Source organism: Plecotus auritus (genome assembly GCF_963455305.1).
Source record: "Plecotus auritus genome assembly, chromosome: 9".
In the NCBI taxonomy this organism is placed as follows: domain Eukaryota; kingdom Metazoa; phylum Chordata; class Mammalia; order Chiroptera; family Vespertilionidae; genus Plecotus; species Plecotus auritus.
In genome coordinates, this window is record NC_137783.1 from 35,627,172 (window position 1) to 35,648,158 (window position 20,987).

Sequence of the window (20,987 nt, forward strand, 5' to 3'; positions counted from 1 at the left end):
AAGAAATGTTTGCTCTTGAAATATTTTAACTGTTCTGTGCATACTGATAACTGATTATATTCTCAAGTTATTCTACATTAAAATTTTTTGCATAAAGTTATTGTATTGTGCATAGCAATGAAGGAACAGATGTGGAGAAAAGTATCTAAATTATGGCACATAAATTACATATTATACTAGTATATCATTATTTAATTTATAGAATAAAATTTAGATAGCTTGAATATACTTATGATTCATAATAAAAATGTAAGAAAATGGAATGTTTAATAATGCTTCCTACTAAATACATTTAATAGCTTTCATCATTCTTACCTTCACTTGAGAAACAGTTCTTTTTAAGCATGCCTACCAGAAAAACAAAGAGATTCAGGTACTGTGTCAGCATAAACCTTTCTGAACTTGAACTAAGATAAAATACTTATTCTCTTTCCACTAAGTGTTACCTTCTAGTATTAGGATGACTGATTAATAGAGTAAATCAAATCACTTGAGTACAAATAATTTAGGCAACCTTTCCTAAGATCAGATAACTACTAAAAGAATAATTTTATAAGATTTGTGTAAATTTCATTGAAATCAGACTCAAAGGTGCCACTGCCAGTTCTGTGAGTCATCCAAGTCTCCAAGCTAACGATATTTGCTTAAGTAGCTGTCCTTGTTTCTGAATATGTTGGGACTCCATATATGATTTTTTTCGTATTATAGATATGGATGGATCCAAGTGTCTGAAGTTTATACAGTTTGGGGTCCTATTTGGGAAAAAACAAAAACAAAATCTGGGGTACAAAATCAAGTACTAGAAGCAAGTACAAGTGAAAGGGCCCTTGGAGCTTAAACTTAGTTTCTGGATAAATTCCTCTCTCCTGATATATTAAATATCATTCTCCCCATTTTTAGTGTGAATCACTTGAGTACAAATAATTTAGGCAATCTTTCCTAAGATCAGATAACTAGACGTGGCAAAGATATGAAAGTCTTGTTTTATTCCAAAGCCCATGCAACATAGACATAGGGTAAATTAGAAGAATCTGTGGACTATGTAGTACTGACAAAATGTTATAACAGGTCCGAAGGACGCTATCTGGATACCCTGCAGTCATCAGGATAAGCTTTCAGCGATGTGCCTTGAAATCAACTTTGAAGAATAGATTACATTTTTTAGGAACCTTCAAATAGCCATCCTACTAGGTGTAAGATGATTATCTCATTGTGGTTTTGATTTGCATTTCCCTGATGATTTGTAATGTTGAGCACCTTTTTATATACCTGTTGGCCATTTGTATGTCTTCTTTGGAAAAATATGTATTCAAGTCCTTTGCCCATTTTCAGTGGAATTGCTCTTTTTTGCTATTGAGTTATGAGTTCCTTATGTATTTTGTATATTACCGTTTATCAGATATATGGTTTGCAAATACTTTCTCCCAGTCTGTAGGTTGCCTTTTCATTTTGTTGATGGTTCCTTTGCTATGTAGAAGGTTTATATTTGGATATAGTCCCACTTGGTTATTTTTGCTTCTGTTGTCTTTGCTTTTGGTGCCTAATTCAAAAAGTCATTGCCAAGACCTCTATGTCAAAGAGCTTTTCCATGTGTTTTCTTCTTGGAATTTTAGGATTAATCATAAAGTTTAAGTTTGATCCATTTTGAGTTGATATTTGTGTATGGTGTAAGACAACAGTTCAATTTCATTCTTTTGCATATGGATATCCAGTTTTCCCAGCATCATTTATTGAAGAGACTATCCTTTCTGAATTTGCGAGTTCTTCATAACCTTGTGGAAAATTAGTTGACCATATATGCTTGGATTATTTCTGGGTTCTCTAGTCTGTTTATTTGTCTGAGTGTCTGTTTTATTATAGCTTTCTAATATAATTTGAAATCAGGAAGTGTGGTGCTTCCCACCCTATTCTTCTTTCTCAAGATTGCTTTAGCTATTTAGGGTCGTTTTTTCCATATGAATTTTAGATTATTTATTCCATTTTTATGAAAAAAATGCCATTGGAATTTTGATAGGGATTATGTTGAATCTGTATGTCATTTTGGGTACTATGGACATTTTAGCAATTTAATTTTTCGAATCCATGAACACAGGATAATTTTCATTTATGTCTTCAATTTCTTTCATAAGTGTTTTATACTTTTCAGTGTACAGATCTTTCACTTCCTTGGTTAAATTTATTCCGAAGTATTTTATTCTTTTTGATGCTATTGTAAATGAGACTCTTTTTTATTTTATTTTCAAATAGATCATTAATTACTAGTGTAAAGAAATGCAATTGGTCTTTGTATGTTGATTTTTTTAATCCTACAACTTTACCAAATTTACTAGTTCAAACAGATTTTTTGTGTAGTCTTTAGGGATTTCTACATGTAGGACCTTGTCATCTGTAATGGTAGTTTTACTTCTTTCTTTCTGATTTGGATACCTTTTACTTTTTTCTTGTCTGATTGCACTTCTATCATGTGATCCAGCAATCTCTATTTTGGATAAATACACAAAGGAAAGGAAATCAGTATCTTGAAGCGATAGCTGCATCCATGTTCACTGAAGCATTATTCACAATAGCCAAGTTATGGACATAACCTAAGTGTCTGTCTATGGATAAATGGATAAAGGAATCGTGATATATATATATGTATACACACACACACATATATATGTGTGTATATATATACACATACACACATATATATACATACACATGTGCAATAGGTATCATTCAGCCTTCGAGGAGGAAATCCTGCCATTAACAACAATATGGATTAACCTGGGGGACATTGTGCGCACGCGCTCTCTCCCCTCCCCCTTTCCTCCCTCTCTAAAAATCAATTTAAATAAATAAATAAATAAATAGGTAGTTGGGAATACAGATTATGAAAACAAATGTGATTCAACATTTGCACTTTTGAGGATTTATCCAAATCATAGATAGTACAAAATTTATATAGAATAGTGGTGACTGGAGTGTTATTATGGGAAGAGATTGGAAACAACATGTCAGTATTAGGATGACTGATTAATAGAGTAAATCAAATTTAGAATTTGAATTATATGTAGTCATGGAAAAATGTTCACAGTATATTAAGAAAAAGACCGGTTACAAAACCGTATGCACAGTATGTTAAGGGAGGATCCAGGGAGACTGCATGAATGAGAAAAGAGGGGAATGGAGGGTCTAAGATTGAATTATTAGAGAATATGAGTAAAGGGTATGGGAGCTCTTAATAATATTCTTGCAACTTTTCTATAAGACTGAACTTAAAAGGGTTATCAAGAAATTAAAAGGTGAATTAGGTAGTAAATAAATGAAACAAAAATGGCAAAATATTGATAGATGAAGATGGGCGATAGGCACATGAGTATTCATTGTTATATTTTATACTTGGTGTATTCTTACAAACTTCCTTAATAGACTTTTTAAAGGGAGTGAATCTGCTATGATCTTTTCATTGATAATATAAATTTATTTATTAAACACTTGCTTTTATGGCACTTAAAATCTGAACATGTTGAAATAAACTAATGGTAAGGTATAAGGTATTTTATGTTCATAGATTAGAAGACAATAGTCAAATGGCTATACCACTCAAATTGATCTATAGGTTCAAGTCAATCCCTACCAAAATTTCACCTGTCTTCTTTGCAGAAATTGACAAGCTGATCCTAAATTTTAGGTAGAAATTCAAGGGACCCATAATAGCCAAAATAATCTTGAAAAAGAGCAAAATTGGAGGACATCATACTTTTCAATTTTGAAACATACTGCATTGCCACTATGGTAATCAAGACAGTGTAGTAATTGAATATGGAAAGAGATATAAATCATTGGAACAGGATTGAGAGTGTAGAAAAGTATAGAAATAAACCTTACATTTATAGCCAACTGATATTTTTTACAAGGGTGCCAAGTCAGTTAAATGAGGAAAGAATAAATTTCAATAAATAATGCTAGGGCAACTGCATAGCCACATGAAAAAAAGAATGAGGCTGGATGTCTATTTCCATCCAAATACAAAAATTAACTAAGAATGGACCAAAACCTAAATGTGAGGGGTAAAACTATAAAGTTCTTGGAAGAAAATTTAGGTGTAAATATTTGGGGTCTAAGATTAGGCAGTGGTCTCTTAGATATGACACCAAAAGTACAAGCAACAAAAGAAGATAGATAATAATACCTGGGGATGAGGATGTGGTGAAATTAGAACCCTCATACACTGCTGGTGGGAATGTAGAATGGTGCAGCTACTTTGGAAAACAGTCTGACACTTCCTCAGCCAATTAAACATAGAGACAACATATGAACCAGCAATTTTACTCCTAATTATATACCCAAGAGAAATGAAAACATGTCCACACAAAAACTTATACATGAATGTTCATTGCAACATTATTTATAATAGCCAAAAAGTAGACACAAACCAAATGTTCATCAGCTGGTAAGTAGATAAACAAAAGATGGTGTATCCATACAGTGGAATATTATTCAGCAATAAGAATAAATGAAGTGTTTATGGATGAAACTTGAAAATATGCTAGGTGAAAATAAGCTAAGTGAAAATATACTAAAAGTGAAAGAGGGCAGTCATGAAGAACAGCATATTAGTATATGATCCATTTATATGAAATGTCCAAATAGGCAAATATATAGAGATAATTAGTGATTGCCTGGGGCTGAGGAAAGGGGATAAGTAAGGGTTGGGATATGATGGTTAAGGTGTGGAGTTTCTTTTGGGAGTACAGTAAAGTTCAGTAATTGATTGTGGAGATGGATGTACAACTCTGAATCTACTAAAAGCCATTTAATTGTATACTTTAAATTAGTGATTATATGGTATATGGATTATATTTCAATAAAGCTGTATTTTTTTTAATCTGGTCATTCTTTTGTAAGGCAATTTAAGTTTTGTGAGAGAACAGTCATATATACAAAATATGTCAGTATAATCTGGCAATGTTTCCAGCTTGCATTTCAATAACTGCTGTTAGAAAAACACTTTTGAAATGTCCGAAAGGCAATTTTCATATTTTGGACAAATAAGAGTCATTTATTTTTTATTCAGTATTACCAGCAGTATAGCCATAGATATTGGAATAAGTTGGCATGTAAAGTAGAAAAATGTAGCTAGAATTTACCCTTAATATGAAGTCTTACTAAGAAAGGGAAGCTTCATTTGGAAGTACACTTGATTGTGCAGATAGATCTAAGATAGTACTGGTTGGTTACTGAATATTAGTGTCATGCGGATCACTGTTATTTCACCAATTTTATAGACAAAATCATTGTCTTCTGTCGCTTATCTCAAATTTCAGTTAAATATTCATCTTCAGAGTTTAAGGAAGAAGAATGTTACATGAATTTAGGACTAATTTAAGTTCAGTTCTTTACCTCTACTGCCCAAGTAAGAAAGCTGCATAGAGAATAATTTGGTGGCTTTGTAAAGAACTGTTGTCTATGAGCTGTTACGTCATGGGTGATTTGGCTGTTGATCCTAACTTAATCTAGAATGGCTACTGTGATCTCTGTGGATAAGAAAAACGGGGAACCAGGCCCCCCTGTGGCTCCTAAGAACTGGCTGAAGCTGGGGTTGTGGCCTTTCAAATCTGGGATAGTTCAGGTTTTGACACCACATGTTGGCAAAATGCTTGATGCTTCACCAGCCTTACCTAAAGTTCCCAGAACCTTTGAGAACTGTCAACAGAGCTACAGGAAAGTCAGTAAAGACTAATGGGCCTCTCAAACAGAAACAGTCAACTTTCTCTGCTAAAACGGTGACCAAGAAGACTATTAAAGCAAAATGCTCTGCTCCTGCATCGGATGACACCTATTGAGAAATAAAAATATTCTCTCCCTTCAGTCCTTTAGATTTTGAGAGTTTCGACCTGCCTGAAGAACACCAGGTTGCACAGCCCCCCCTCCCCCGAATGGAGTACCTCGAAAATTGAAAAGCTGTTACACCTTGCCCCACTTCACCTCGAAAGATGCCCTTTCCACTGTGGGAGTCTAATCCTTTGCAGTCTCCCTCAAGCATTCTGTGGACTGTGAATGTTGAATTGCCACCTGTTTGCCATGACTTAGAGATTTAAGTTTCTTAGTGATTTATAGTTTGTGTGTATGTCTTAATAGTTTAACAGATTCTTCTTTTACAAAAAAGAACTGGGACTATAATAAGGAACTTGAAAATGAAGATTCTTGATTTAACAAATCCTTTATAAGTTTGAGCTTTATATTGTTCTGAATGTGGAAAGGAGCAAAAGTTTCCACATTTCAATATTTTATATCTCAAGTTTTAATAATAAGTACAAATGTATAACACAAAGTATTCTATCAAGTATTTGTTATTTTAAGGTTGAATATAAGATAACAATAGTGTACGTGTAAGTGGCAAAAAGTAGTGTTTTATATAGTGTTAATATTTTGGAGTACTTTTATTAAATTGCATCAAATGCAAAATAGCTTTACTTTTCTCTGTATGATCTTAAATAACAGTTTTTTCACTCAGTTGTGAAATTATATAGACAGTCATAATCCAAACAAGTTCTACAGATATTTCTACCATTACAGTCCAGAAAGATTTTCATTAGTGTTGCTTATATTTTAAACACAATTACAATCAGAATAACAGGTTTAAATGTAGGCTTTTCTAAATAGAGCAAAAATTACTAACGTTTGGGTATTTATTGCCTTTCCCTTTCCCAAGGCCATTAAAAGCATTTCACTTGCTATCTTCCCTTCCTTTGACTTTTGAATGGCTTTAAGGCAAAAGCAATTTGGAAATTCTTGAGGTCAGGTGGGGAGGGACGGAAGATGGGGGAGTAATTTTTCTGGGTTTTACTGGAGAGGGAATCTGGTAAAACTGGAGTGTGAGGGAAATACATAGAAGAAATAAGGATTTTTCAAAGTATTGTTCAAAAAATGATAAAGTTATTTTGAAATTAGTTTCTATTGTCACTGGGTACCTCTGGCTACAACATAGCTTGACATGAGACAACATATGTCAGAGATTTAATAATACTGGGAATTGTCAAAAGTTTTATATCAGTAATTGAAATGGGAGTGTGGGGACACACTTTTATTTTTTTTTCCCTAGGGCATTGAATTTTATGTTGGCTTGGGGGAAGGGAACATGGGAAGGATGAGTGGAGTAAAATTTGATTCAGGGTGTCATTCCTATATATAAAACAAACTTGGCAAATCCATTTCCATCATACTTTTAGCCAAAATGATAGCATTTGCTCTAAGTGGAAATGTAGGACACAGTCATTAAGTTACCAGATGTCAGATCAGTTCTTCAGGATTTTAATATCAATCAAGATAACAGTAGTTTTTTCTTTCCTAGCTTTATCTATTGTTTTAGCACTCAAAATTAAATTTATCAAGCTACAACAAATAATAAAAAAGAGTCCTAGAGTAATTCTTGACATAGTAACTTGCAAGGGAATGGTCTTTAATATTACTTGTATATGTAGTATAACTATTACATGCTGTTCTGTATATAAATTTCCAAAAGAGAAAAGGAGAAGCAATTTTTATAGATTGCAACTGGTACCTCATAGATTTTTTTTTTTTAAAGAAACATATTCTTTTTGACTGGACTCTTCATTATCAACATTTCTGACTTCATCTAGCTTAAAACACCTAATATTTAATTTAGAACAGAATTGTTTAGTCATATAGGAACAAATGGTCTCTTGGGGCTTTTCAGATGGAACCTACCACGTAAGGCTAATCTTTTATAAACTAGAAAGATAGATTACCACTGTTTTTATTTTCATTCTGTGAAAGCAGAAATTGGAAAAGTAAATTGAAAATGTAGCGTTGGTAAGGACTAATTAGCTCTGCTTTTTATTGGTAATATGACCTTTTACTATCATTAACACTCAAATTACTTCATGAGCAAAAAGAAATCTCAACGTTAGTAATTAGGTAGTTAAATTCAGAAATACGTACACAGCTTGCAAACTGGGAAAATCCATTGGTTGGAAACTAACTATCTGTGCATTGTTCTCTTGCAGGGAACAAATCACAAGACAGTGGCATAGCTGAGATGGAAGAACTTCCAGTACCACATAACATCAAAATAAGCAACATTACATGTGACTCATTCAAGATTTCATGGGAAATGGATTCCAAATCAAAGGACCGTATTACACACTATTTCATTGACCTCAACAAGAAAGAGAACAAGAATTCCAATAAATTTAAACACAAGGTAAAATCCTAATACACCTATATTAGCATCTTAAAAACTTTCTAAGTATGAGGACATTTTGAAAGAAGGAATAATGTCTTATTAATTATATATAATGCATTTAACATTGGGAAAAATAAAAATTACATCTCATTTTTAAAAACCTATACCTCTAAGAAATTTTGTAAGAAAATGGAATGCCAAGAATATTGTTAAAATACAATTTTTCTCAAAAAAAGGTAAAATCATGACTCTCACACAGACATAAAAAATGAACATATGTTAAAGATTTTATTTCGCTTATTGATGAGGTATAACAACCAGTTCAAAGAATAATCCAAAGAAAAGACAATCAGGATATTGAAATAAATGGCTAAGTAGAGATAAAACTTTTGGGTTGGAGGAGAGAGCAAAGCCAGGAGGGGAGGTTTGTGTGTACCCCAACCCCACTTAACAGAATTCATTTGCATGTATTTAGACAAGAATAACTGCATTGCTATAAGCTATCTACAAATTAGAGTAGTAAAATATCTTCCACAGAATCAGAAGATAGTGAGAGGGTGTGAGATAGGTGATGTATAGTTTTCCATGGAAGCACACATTTTCCCCTATGTTAACTGCCAAAAGAGGAATGTGAGAGAGCTTATAAACTTTAGGGTGTTTGTTAAAATACTTTAGGGCTAAAAATTGTTTTATGTAGTCTTTTGTTTTATGGTTTGAGAATGGAAATTATCCTTTAGTTGTTTTAGAAATGTAACACTTATCTACTTAATCTTAATCATATTATCTACTTAACACATAACTTTACTATTACATATCTCCCTTCATAAGTAGCTACAAAAAGAATAATAATTACCTGGTTTAAGTATTCTTTCTTATGTTTCAGTAATTTTACTGATGATGGTCTGGTTTTTTATATCGATACTAAGTTTAACTTGACAAATCTTTTGAAAGTACTGTCTTATTTTGCCTGGAAATTTTGCATTTTACTAGGTACACAGTTATACATACTAATTATAATTGAGGATTATACTACAGATAATGTGATAGAACAAGAGAAGTCATTGTATTTACTGTGTTCCAATTCTGATTATGCTTCCTTCGCACCTCCCTCCCTCCCTCCCTTCCTCCTTCCCTTTTTTCCTTCCCTAGGATGTTCCAACAAAATTAGTGGCAAAAGCTGTTCCCTTGCCAATGACTGTCCGTGGACATTGGTTTCTGAGCCCAAGAACGGAGTATACAGTAGCAGTGCAGACTGCCTCAAAACAAGTTGATGGTGATTATGTTGTGTCTGAATGGAGTGAAATTATAGAATTCTGCACAGCAGGTAAGAGAAGAAAAAATGCTTAATAATTCCTATAAAGCTAATTATAGAAAAAATTATTTTTTGTAATTATAAGGTGATATGTATCGCATAGTCAGTGGTCGGCAAACTGCGGCTCGTGAGCCACATGCGGCTCGCGAGCCGCAGTTTGCCGACCACTGGCATAGATCATTGTTGCATTGCCAGTAATATTGTATAACAGAACAAGCTGTGTTATATTGATTGGAAGGAGCTGAGATTCTTAACAAAAGCTGGATAATGGCATTAAATGACATCTTTGCTACGTGCATAGTTTGATTTTTCAAAGTTAAAGCTTTGCAAATAAAAATGGATGCAGTTTGAAAATACACTCAGCATATTTTGTGGAAGAGCATTCTTTTGCTTCCTTTTTATTTCTTTCTTCTTCCACAATTATTGAATGGAAGAAGCAGCAAGAAACATCCTTCTCTCATTTAGGGGAAAAGAGGCAGATTTCAATGACTGTACTTAATGAGAAATGTTACTGGATTTTTTTTCACTTGAGTGCTGAAACTCTCTCTCTAAACTAGTATCTTGTGTGTGTGTGTACGTGTACTCCTTTACTTCATTAGAAAATACCTCATGGCTGGCATGGCTTAGGGTTAGAGTGTCAACCTGTAAACCAAAGGGTCCCTGGTTTGATTCTGGTCAAGGGTATGTATGTACCTGGGTTGCAGGTTGCCTGCCTGGTTGGGGCGAGTGTGGGAGGCAACCAATTGATGTGGCTCTCTCGAATCAGTGTTTCTCTCTCTCTCTCTCTCGCCCCTCTCCCCTCTCCTCCACTCTCTAAAATCAATGGAAAAAATATCTTCCAGTGAGGATTAACACACACACAAAAAGGAAATACTTTATAGCTATTTGGCATTGAGATATCTGATATGGAGAGCCCATCCCCTTTGATCTTGAATTTACCTTAATATTCTATTATATTGGAGATGTTACCAATCATCTCATTCATTCATTCGTTTATTCCAGGGATCGGCAAACTGCGGCTCACGAGCCACATACGGCTCTTTGGCCCCTTGAGTGTGGCTCTTCCAAAAAATACCACGGCCTGGGCCAGTCTATTTTGAAGAAGTAGCATTAGAAGAAATTTAAGTTTAAAAAATTTGGCTCTCAAAAGAAATTTCAATCGTTGTACTGTTGATATTTGGCTCTGTTGACTAATGAGTTTGCCGACCACTGGTTTATTCATTCAAGAAACATTTATTGAGCATTTAAATGTGTTGAAAGGATACATCTGTCATCCTCTCCTTTTGTCTATCAAAATGGTGCTTTGTTTCCTCTCTGTCTAGGTGATTATTTCCTAAAATAATGGTTGAGAGAGACTGGGTGTTTAAAGGAGCTTGTAGAAAAAAAATCTTACAAATTGACTCACCTTTTGCAGGTTGCTTAGCAACTTTCCTCAGCTGAGGCTTTTTTCAGATAAATCAGCTATCCCCGTCTCCCAACAACCTAATACTTGCATTATTTTATACTCAGTACTAGAGACCTAGTGCACGAATTCGTGCACCAGTGGGGTCCCTCAGCCTGGCCTGCAGGATCGGGCCAAAACCAGCTTTCCAACATCCCCCAAGGGGTCCCAGATTGTGAGAGGGCGCAGGCCAAGCTGAGGGACCCCACCGGTGCACGATCAGGGTCAGCGAGGGATGCAGGAGGTTGGCCAGCCGGAGAGGGACCACAGGAGGGCTCCAGGGCATGTCCAGCCCTTCTCCCTCAGTCCTGATCAGCTGGACCCCAGCAGCAAGCTAACTTACGGGTCGGAACGTCTGCCCCCTGGTGGTCAGTGCAAGTCACAGTGACTGGTTGACCAGTTGACTGTCTGCCCCCTAGTGGTCAGTACACGTCACAGTGACCAGTCAACTGTCTGCCCCCTGATGGTCAGTGACTATCATAGCAAGTCATTGAGTGGCCTTAGCATATCATTAGCATATTACACTTTGATTGGTTGAATGGCTGGCCGGACACTTTGCATATTAGGCTTTTATTATATAGGATGTGCTTAGCTACTGCTTAATCTCAATATCTTCTGTTTTTTTCTTAATCTAAAACTGAGTATAAAACTTTAGTAGGTATGCTGAATGGATGGAATTTAATTCTGTGTAATTTTGATTTTATCTTTAACCCTTTTTGTTTATTCTATGAGAAAGTTGCTAAGTACTGTATTGTGACATTCTTGGTTGCTAAGGATTTCAGTGTTTGAGAACAAGGAAAATATCTCTCTGATACCAGATTTCTTCCTATCTAAGATGTCATTGATTGTAAGAAAAAAATACTGCCAATTAAACTATGAAATAGTGTTTTCTTAGCATATTTGTCACACTCATGTCAGAGATACTAAAATGTTTTTTAAAATACATTTTAGAATAGATGAAATATGGTATTGATCATAGACCAGTAACCAATCAGTAAGGAAATAGCTGAAGATTTCTATATGGTATTAATAGTGAATAAAGAATTCTCATTGACATAACTTTTACCTATATCTGATGTGTCATGTTGAAATTAATATTGCCCCTCAACTTCTTTCCTGAATTAAAATTTCTATTTGGAATCTACCTTGTGTTTACTTCTCTTACAGTATTTCTGTCCACTTACTTTAATTGTGCCTTCCGGGGAGATTTAAGTAAGATACAGTAAGACACCCACACATTCTCTTTGACATTGTTTGAATTCATGCTATTTTCCATAAGACTAAATTGTATCATAGTATTTGTCCATTAAAAAGAGCTATAGGCTGGCTGGTGTTGCTCAGTGGTTGAGCATTAACTCATGCACCAGGAGGTTGCTGGTTTGTTTCCCAGTCAGCACATATGCCCAGTTGCCAGCTCGATCCCCAGCAAGAGGCAGCTGATACATGTTGATGTTTCTATCTCATCGCTGTTTCTATCTCTCTCTCCCTCTCCTTTCCTCTCTCACTAAAAGCAATAAAAACATATAACATTTTTTAAAAAGAGCTATAATTTACCATTTGACATTAGGGAAAGGTGTGAAATATTATTTATCTTACGGAAACCCTTTGGCATTTCTAGTTAAGAAACATATCTATCGCCGAAGCTGGTTTGGCTCAGTGGATGGAGCGTCGGCCTGCGGACTGAAGGGTCCCGGGTTCGATTCCAGTCAAGGGCATGTACCTTGGTTGCGGGCACATCCCCGGTGGAGGGTGTGCAGGAGGCAGCTGATCGATGCTTCTCTCTCATCAATGTTTCTAACTCTCTATCCCTCTCCCTTCCTCTCTGTGAAGTATCAATAAAATATATTGAAGAAAAAAAAACACATATCTATCAATTGATACACACATTTATTCTATAATCTATTTAACTATATGTCTGTTTTATTTCTATGTATATGAAGGAAAAACTTATGTCTTCTTTTGTTTAGAGTGATCTCCGTGTTGCTCTTATATTTAACTAAGTTCCATAATTCTTCTAAAGAAGTTATAGGGTAAATAAAGGTCAATGCCAGCTTTTAAATGTGCCACAAAACTTTTCTCTATTTTGCATCTTTATTTCCATAAGTAAAATGTAAGAGGAACTTAAACTGTTTAAAGCTTGTTTCAGTTTATTAAAACAATTCAGACTGTTTCACCTATCTAAGCTTTATCTATAACCTCAACTGTAAATTTTGAGGGCTGTTTTGTATAAATTATCTTTTAATCTGGACATCTCATTCACTCAACATTTATTGAGCACATACTGTGTGCTATGCACTGTGCAAAGTATTGGAAGTAAAACAATACCACAGACTAATCTACTTCTAGCCCAGTCTATGACAGATAAAACCCTGTGTTTACCCCATAATAAGTCATAGTTGTCTGTATATTTATCTCCTCCTCTAGACTCTGTGTTCTTTGTGAGGAAGAATAATACATTTTTATCTTTTAATCTGATCATTTAATTTTGCATGGTACTTTGTAAGTCCTATGTTCTAACCTAAATGTTTGTTAATCCAGTGAGTAAACAAACCATGAGCAATTCAAGTAGGCTGTAGGTATTTCTCTCTTTCCTCGTCCAGCGTGGCTAGAGAGCGGGTCCAGTTCCTGAGTAGGGGGCGGCTGGGGATTGAGAAATAAAAGAAAGAGACAAGACACAGATAGAAGGAAAAAGCTGAGACCGGATGGGACCACCTTCCTCTTCTGATGGAGAGACAGGGACCCAGAGCCAATCCAGCGAGTTTATTTTATAGCCCAAACACTAGGAAGTTTCACCAAAAGGTCAAGACAAAAGGAGATTATTTGCATTCTTAAGTAGGCCCTGAGCATTCCTGGTGCTAGGCTGGATTTAGATATCAAACCACTTCCCCACACCATGGGCTGAAATGAAGGTCAAGCTGACAACACCCTTGCCCTTTTGGCAAGGCGTGTTCCCAGGGCATGGCTTTGCCAATGCCACTGGGTTCAGCTGACAATAATTAAGGAATGCCCATGTGCTTTCCCAGGTGCTGTCTACAGTGGGCTGCTTTTATTTGTAATCTTTGTAGATGAAAACTTCTGCTCACCTTCTGGTATGGAAGTTTAATAATCCTCAACTTCAAAACAGAAAGTTGGTGAAAAGATCAGATTATTTTGAGAGATGATTTACACTTTCACAGAGTCTTGTACACTCGAAAACCATCAATTAAAACCCAACCAGACCTAACCTCTAAAATACGAACCACATAAACATTTGGCAAATCATTAAACTGATAAGCCACAATTTCTACATCATTAAAATCACCATATTTAATCTACCTTGCCAACCTCATAGATTTAGGGATTAAATGAGTATTATTTTGACTCCCTTACGTTCTATTTGCTGTTTCAGACTATAAGCTTTTTAAATTCAACTTAATCAGCTGATTGAAGAAAAGCTTTCTTGGTGCTGATTGACATTACTTGAGTTATGCAGAGTCTGTATTCCTCATTAACATTTTGTTTTAGGATCTTTCAAAGCATGAAAAAATGCAAGGGTATTCTAAAAAACAACCATAAACCATAACAAAAATATTTTTGTAGAAAGAAAAATGTGCCACACAAAGATAGTGAATATTTTCATTGTTAAATGTAATTTCCTGTTTACTAAGATGAATTTCCTAAAGGTGACAATGGTAACAATCTTCAATTTATTAAGTACACAGTTGGTACTTATGGTAACATTTTTTTCTCTAATCATCATTTATCTCCTCTATGCCCTCTTCCATCTTCACCACCCTCTGCCCCCCCACAATCACCACACTGTTGTCCATGTCCATGAGTTCAGTTTTTTCGTTTTTTTGTTCACTTCCTCCATCCCCCCATCAGCCTCCCCAACCAGAACTGTCTGCTTGCTATATATGAATCTGTAACATATTTTAATAACAGATTTTTTTTGTTATTTTCAGACTATTCAAAAGTTCATCTAACACAACTTTTGGAGAAGGCTGAAGTGATTGCAGGACGGATGCTAAAATTTTCTGTGTTTTATCGTAACCAGCACAAAGAATACTTTGACTATATTCGGTAAGGATCAAATATATATAATATTAGCTTTATTAAATTATATTCAAAATTCTAGGCTTAGGTTTACCTTGAATCTAGTTCTGGGAAATAGCAATTTTAGTTTTCTTTTCAAAATAGTTAATTATACTGATTTTATTTCCCAGAATAATTAAGTAGAAAAAGTTAGATCATAGAATTTTTTCCACTTCATTTAGATTCCTTTCCATAATCATTTGTAATACCAATTCTTGTCTATTTGAGTAAAAGATCTTAACCCTTTAGGATTTAGATTGATGATCATTTCATGTACACACTCCTCTAATTCTCAATAACTCAGTGCCTCTGTCTCATATCAACTACTAAATCTTCACCTCTTCTGTGGATCTAAGACATTAAAAATGAGAGAATAAAAGAGTGATTATTTCCTGAAATATGGTGAATCAGGTAGGATTTTTAGATTTCTGTCATGAGGACGGTTTCCTTTTTTAAATTTTTTAAATTGTTGGTTTGAGAGAGAGAGATCCACTTATTTATGCATTCATTGGTTGATCTTGTATGAGCCCTGAGGATCAAAGCCTCACCTTGGCATATCTGGACTATGCTCTAAACAACTGAGCTACCCGGCCAGGGCCCTTTTGTTTACTTTTGAATTATAGAATTTGGCCAGTATTTCTAAGATAGACTATGTTTAGTCTTGGGAGCAGTTTCCAAGAATTCAAAAGAATTTTAAACAATAGGTAATTTCAATACTTACAGTCCTTTTATATTTGTATGAGAAAATTTCAGGAGAGTAAATAAGGCAGATGTGTTTTGTAAAGTGAGACTACGTCTTTTAAAATAAATCCTATATATAGGTTCTAAAACTTTTAATTTATAATTAAAAATTATAGTAATTCCTATGTTATTTTTAAAAGCCTTGGTTTCATGTTAAACTCTAAAGGATTCTCAAAATGACAAGATTGTATATGAAAAAGAAATTAGGAAACTTTGTTTCATACTAGCTTAGTTTTTCTTAAATCAAGATCCTAGTTTCAGATTTAGATCAGCTCCAAGTTGTGAAAAATGAAAAAAATAAAGATCGTAGAGAGAGAAACTAATTTAGGTGGACTTGTTGTTCAAATGAAGTACTTTGCAATATCAAATATGTTTATATATTTTGATGTCAAAAACCATTTCTGCCTTATATGTTTGAATATCCTATGAATACCAAGTTTAGTTCATGACTCTTTTAGCTGGTAAATTTTCTACCCTTAAGTCTATAACTCATGGTGGATGCCATTCACTTAATTTAGAGAGTACAAAATGAGAGATACAACACAAATTATTATACCTGTCAACTGTTGAATAGAAATGAATATATATACTCACCAAGAAAGGTATTTCTTTATATTTGTTAAGCATAAAATTTGGGGGGAAAAAGATCCACTATTGCCATTTTCTTTAATAGAAATACAGCAATAGAAATAAACACATCTTTGGTATTAGGTTCAGATTCCTGGAATACTGCCCATGTGTATTTTAGATGGCCACTGGAGGTCAGTATTCCTGATTTTCTCTGTTCTTTGGGCCCTGACCTTCTGTTTTTGGGTCCTTGGATACTCTAAAATTGGCTTCATCTGTTTCCAAAAATTCTTCCAAGAAAAAAAAAAAGGCAGAGCATGGAATATGCAGAGTTATTGTATATGTAGTTATTCCAATATGCTAGTATGAAAAATGTATTTACTAATAAGGAAATTTTTTGGATTTTTCCATGACAGTTATAAATTCATGTAAATTCATTTTTTTTTTCTGAGCAGGAAATTTATTATGTTAAAGACCTCCAAGGTTTGCAACAGAACATTCTTACCTATAGTCAAGGCTAGAACTTAGCCATCTATAGGTAAGGTAAAAAATGCATTCTGCTTGATGTGATATAGGACAAGCATTTGGGCTCTTAATAGACAGTTGACTTTTAGGCCTATAACCATTCAAATTTATAAATCAGGAGCTTTACCACTATTGACCATTCCTTTTCTCTTGCAGAGAACATCATGGGAATGCTATGCAGCCCTCTGTCAAGGATAACAGTGGCAGCCATGGCTCTCCTATCAGTGGAAAATTAGAAGGCATCTTCTTCAGCTGCAGCACTGAATTCAATACTGGGAAGCCACCCCAGGATTCACCTTATGGCAGATACAGGTTTGAGATTGCAGCAGAAAAACTTTTTAACCCCAATACTAACTTATACTTTGGGGACTTCTACTGTATGTACACTGCTTATCATTATGTGATTCTTGTTATTGCCCCTGTGGGCTCACCAGGAGATGAATTTTGTAAGCAGCGTCTTCCTCAACTAAATTCCAAGGATAATAAGTTTTTGACCTGCACAGAAGAAGATGGGGTGCTGGTATACCACCATGCCCAGGATGTCATTTTAGAAGTCATTTACACTGATCCTGTGGATCTTTCTCTGGGCACCGTGGCAGAAATCACTGGTCATCAGCTCATGAGTTTGTCTACTGCAAATGCAAAGAAAGATCCCAGCTGCAAAACCTGTAATATCAGTGTTGGACGTTAATGCCCACTTTTCTTACTCTTATTCAATCCCTTTCTTTCCCTTAGAAGCATTGATCCTCAACTGTCCATTTTCATTACCAGATGTTTTCCACTGAAGCATGCATTTGCCGCTATCACCAAAAGCAAACTTCTTTTCAAATTTCATTCAGAGCCGTTTTAGTGTTTCCTGTTCCCTACCCTTCCCACGACTTTCTCTGATGAAATATCCTGTTCTCCTTCTGACACTTTATTATCTAGATGCTGCAATGTTTTTATTTTTCCTTTATGCCAAACTTAACAGTTATATAGACCGCTTTAGCAAAATACAAAAATAATGGCTTATAAATGGTATTTAAATATGCATTCATTTTTATCTACTGAAAAAAATATTGGGATAACTCCAAACCGCATGAAAAGATGTAATTGCAGCATGAGTGAAATCTTGAAGTCTAGAATTGTCAGCACTTCCAACTTGTTGTTTGACAGTGTTATTTATGTTATTTATATTAGCTAACAGGAAACAACTACTGTTTCAACATAATAAATATAATAGAAAAATATTTTATTTGTATTGTATAAAATATTTACAATCATATAGAATATATAGTTACATTTTAATAGCAATTATACACGTCATGAAACCATTTCCCTTATCAAAGATGTAGTTTGTAAACCTCAAATAGTTGTGTATCTGTCCTGTTACAAGTAGATGACTTTAATTAAATTATGAAGGACATTATTCTGATTCATAAAGTTACAAAATGTCAGGTAAATACAGAGAAAACAATAAGACTCTGAAATAGTCAATATTCTTCCCATCCAAACTATGTGAATTTGTTCAACATCATGCTTAAACATTACAGAAAATAGAAATACAAACATGGTCGGTACAAGAGAAAACGACGACTTTTTACTTATTTTTACAAAAGCAAAAATAACACAAAACAATATAAAGTTGATGAAATTAATAAAATATTCTGGCTTTTTTTCCAAGGTGTCACAGCAAACAATTTTCAAATCTTTCATTTTATAGAGAATGAAGAAAGCTCTTTGACTTGACTTTACAAAGTATAGACCTTGGAACATTAAGAAAAATGCATATTCCCAATGAAAAAATAGTTATATAATCTTAGTTATAGTAAACAAAAAGATTAGCAATCATAGCTATAATCACATTAGATATATACTGCAGACACTTACCTATCCAAAATACCTATTTTCAAATTTCAATACAATATTTTATTTTAATATAAACATCTGTCAGTTATAGACAAAGATAATTCACAAAGTACATGCTATCAGAATGAACTTTGGTAATCAGAAATGTAAAATTTCAATTAACATAAAATAATGTGCTATTTTTATATAGAAATAAAAAATTAGCAGTGACACATTCTATTATATTTTAGGGTATTAAAAGCCTAAGCAGACAAAGGGGACAAGGTAGATTTTTTTTTTTATCACTTAAAAATCTATTAGAAGTTTCAAATAAATTACTAACTATCTATATTCCTTCCTACCAAAAAAGAAGAGTTTCTTTTCCTCCTCTTATTGAGTTTTTAATAAAATTATACTTTTTTCCATTAGTATAAGCAGTCTTTGGACACTAAATAGACTTCCCTGAACAAGTGGGTGTTGTTTAGATTTGATAAAATATTAGATGTTTTCCGAAAATATTATACTGAACGAGTTTTCTCCTTGGCATAGAGGAAGTTGACTTTATTTTTCTAATTATACTGTTACATATTGTATTTCCCCACACTTAAATCTCTTCATCATTTATAATTACACTTGCCATCCCTTCTTAAAAACAGCTAATACTACCACTAAAGTGCTTTAGTTTTCAGTATGTCAAGACTACTTACTCAGCAAGAATGGCAGAGGAAAAAAACTTTATCTTGGATGAAAATGATCACAAACATTTCTTGAACCTCAAATAGTTTTGGCCACATCTTGCTTGCTGATTAGAACCTCTAAAAGTCTCAGTTTGGCTTTTATGTGCTTATATTCATAGTACTCATCTGCCATGGGTATCTTATCTTCCTTTTGTGGGCTTCTGCAAGACAGAAAATACCACCTATTGGTTCACAATGAGTCACGTCACTGCAAACCCTTTCAGAGTGAGAAAGTACGGGGTAGCAGTTTCCACTTGGTTTTTGCATTAGGCCTTTTTTACCTTCCCCTTCACCTTCATTCCTCCCTCTTCCGTGTATTATTATAGTGACCTTTGAGAACCTGAATGTCATAGATATGTGGCAAATATATAGTCCAGTACATAGACATATCAATAGGGCAGGTGAAAGGTCTGAGGGGAAAAAACAGAACAAGGCATTCCTTGTCTAGTCATTCTCCCATCATCCATGCCACAGGTCCATGCCTATACAGAATGTTCCACCTTTATAGTGATAATGGTTAAAAATATCAAGTAAAAACACTACAGAAATCATGGTAACAAAAATATTTTATAAATGTATGGTAATATAAGGGAAAAAAGCTCAATGACTACCTTACAAACATTAAATACAAGTTTCCTTGAAATTATAATACCTGTTTCTGCAAAAGTATAGTAGAATCACTGAGTTTTTTAAGAAATTTATGAGTATAAATTTCAGTGGTTCTCTTAGCAAACTATACTAAGACTAGACATGATAATGCATAGATTTGTATACATATGCATTCTTACTACATGTTCTTGCCATGTACTTTGAACAACAATTGGGAAACATATGCAGTTAAAACCATTTGCCTTCCCACAAAAATGTTGCCAGGACATGTTCCCTAAAGTGAATAATTGCTTCAGGATCTCAGAAGACTCATGCTTGATAAGATGGCCAATTGCTTTTAAGACATTTTTATCGATTACTTTGAAATACAATGGATAGAAAACATAAGTGAAGTCACCACAATTGCTACTGAATATAGAAAACAAATATTCTCCAATATTACTATGACTGAAAATGGGTAAATAGCAAATATTTAATGCTTTACCTATACCCTCTTCTATTTTCCCAGTACTGATGAAGATATATTTATATCTCAACAAATAAAAAAGCTAATCCCCAAAAGGTAGTTATCTACTTGTATTGCACCACTATACTAGAAATTGTCCTGCAATTTCTAGTACAGAAATCAGAATAGTACTCAAATCTATAGAAAGGGTTCCTTTTAAATGTCAAAATTATGTAACAAAATTCCTTTGCCTCCATTCTGTCTTATGGGCCAAATTTATCATGACTGGGTGTCTAAATGCTGCTTTAATTTGTGTACACATATATAAGTGAATAATTATCTATTTTATAGGGAAACATGAATAATTCATTCTGTAACTTTCCCTGGTTCTGTGTACTCCATGTTGGCTAATAAATAAGAGTGCATTGGCCCAAATGAAAAATTTTGCTAGTATTTCCTGAAGCAGTTTTACCATTATATAAAACATGCTTAAAGTGTTTATTAGCATAGCTCCT

General features: G+C 34.2%; 2 protein-coding genes and 1 pseudogene across 8 annotated transcripts in view; 2 read left to right on the top strand and 1 right to left on the bottom strand.

Annotated features, from left to right (window-relative positions):
• The window catches only part of PHYHIPL (phytanoyl-CoA 2-hydroxylase interacting protein like), a 40,688-nt gene extending 22,588 nt beyond the window's left edge, over positions 1-18,100 (top strand). The window contains exons 2-5 of the mRNA XM_080688603.1: positions 8,016-8,212; positions 9,344-9,518; positions 14,892-15,009; positions 17,011-18,100. Of these exons, the coding sequence (XP_080544729.1) occupies positions 8,016-8,212; positions 9,344-9,518; positions 14,892-15,009; positions 17,011-17,545 (1,025 nt within the window). The 3' untranslated portion in view covers positions 17,546-18,100. The remainder of the gene's footprint in view (positions 1-8,015; positions 8,213-9,343; positions 9,519-14,891; positions 15,010-17,010) is intronic.
• Positions 5,507-6,086, top strand: LOC308233224 (securin-like; annotated as a pseudogene). The gene has a single exon. The product of its transcript is annotated as a securin-like (transcript).
• A 605-nt stretch (positions 18,101-18,705) lies between the features above and the next one.
• Positions 18,706-20,987, bottom strand: part of FAM13C (family with sequence similarity 13 member C) — a 131,868-nt gene continuing 129,586 nt past the window's right edge. For 4 of the 6 annotated variants that reach the window (XM_080688600.1, XM_080688599.1, XM_080688596.1 and 1 more), the window contains one exon: positions 18,706-19,579. In XM_080688600.1, the coding sequence (XP_080544726.1) occupies positions 19,456-19,579 (124 nt within the window). In that variant the 3' untranslated portion in view covers positions 18,706-19,455. The remainder of the gene's footprint in view (positions 19,580-20,987) is intronic. The other 2 variants (XM_080688601.1, XM_080688597.1) reach the window with 1 other exon arrangement.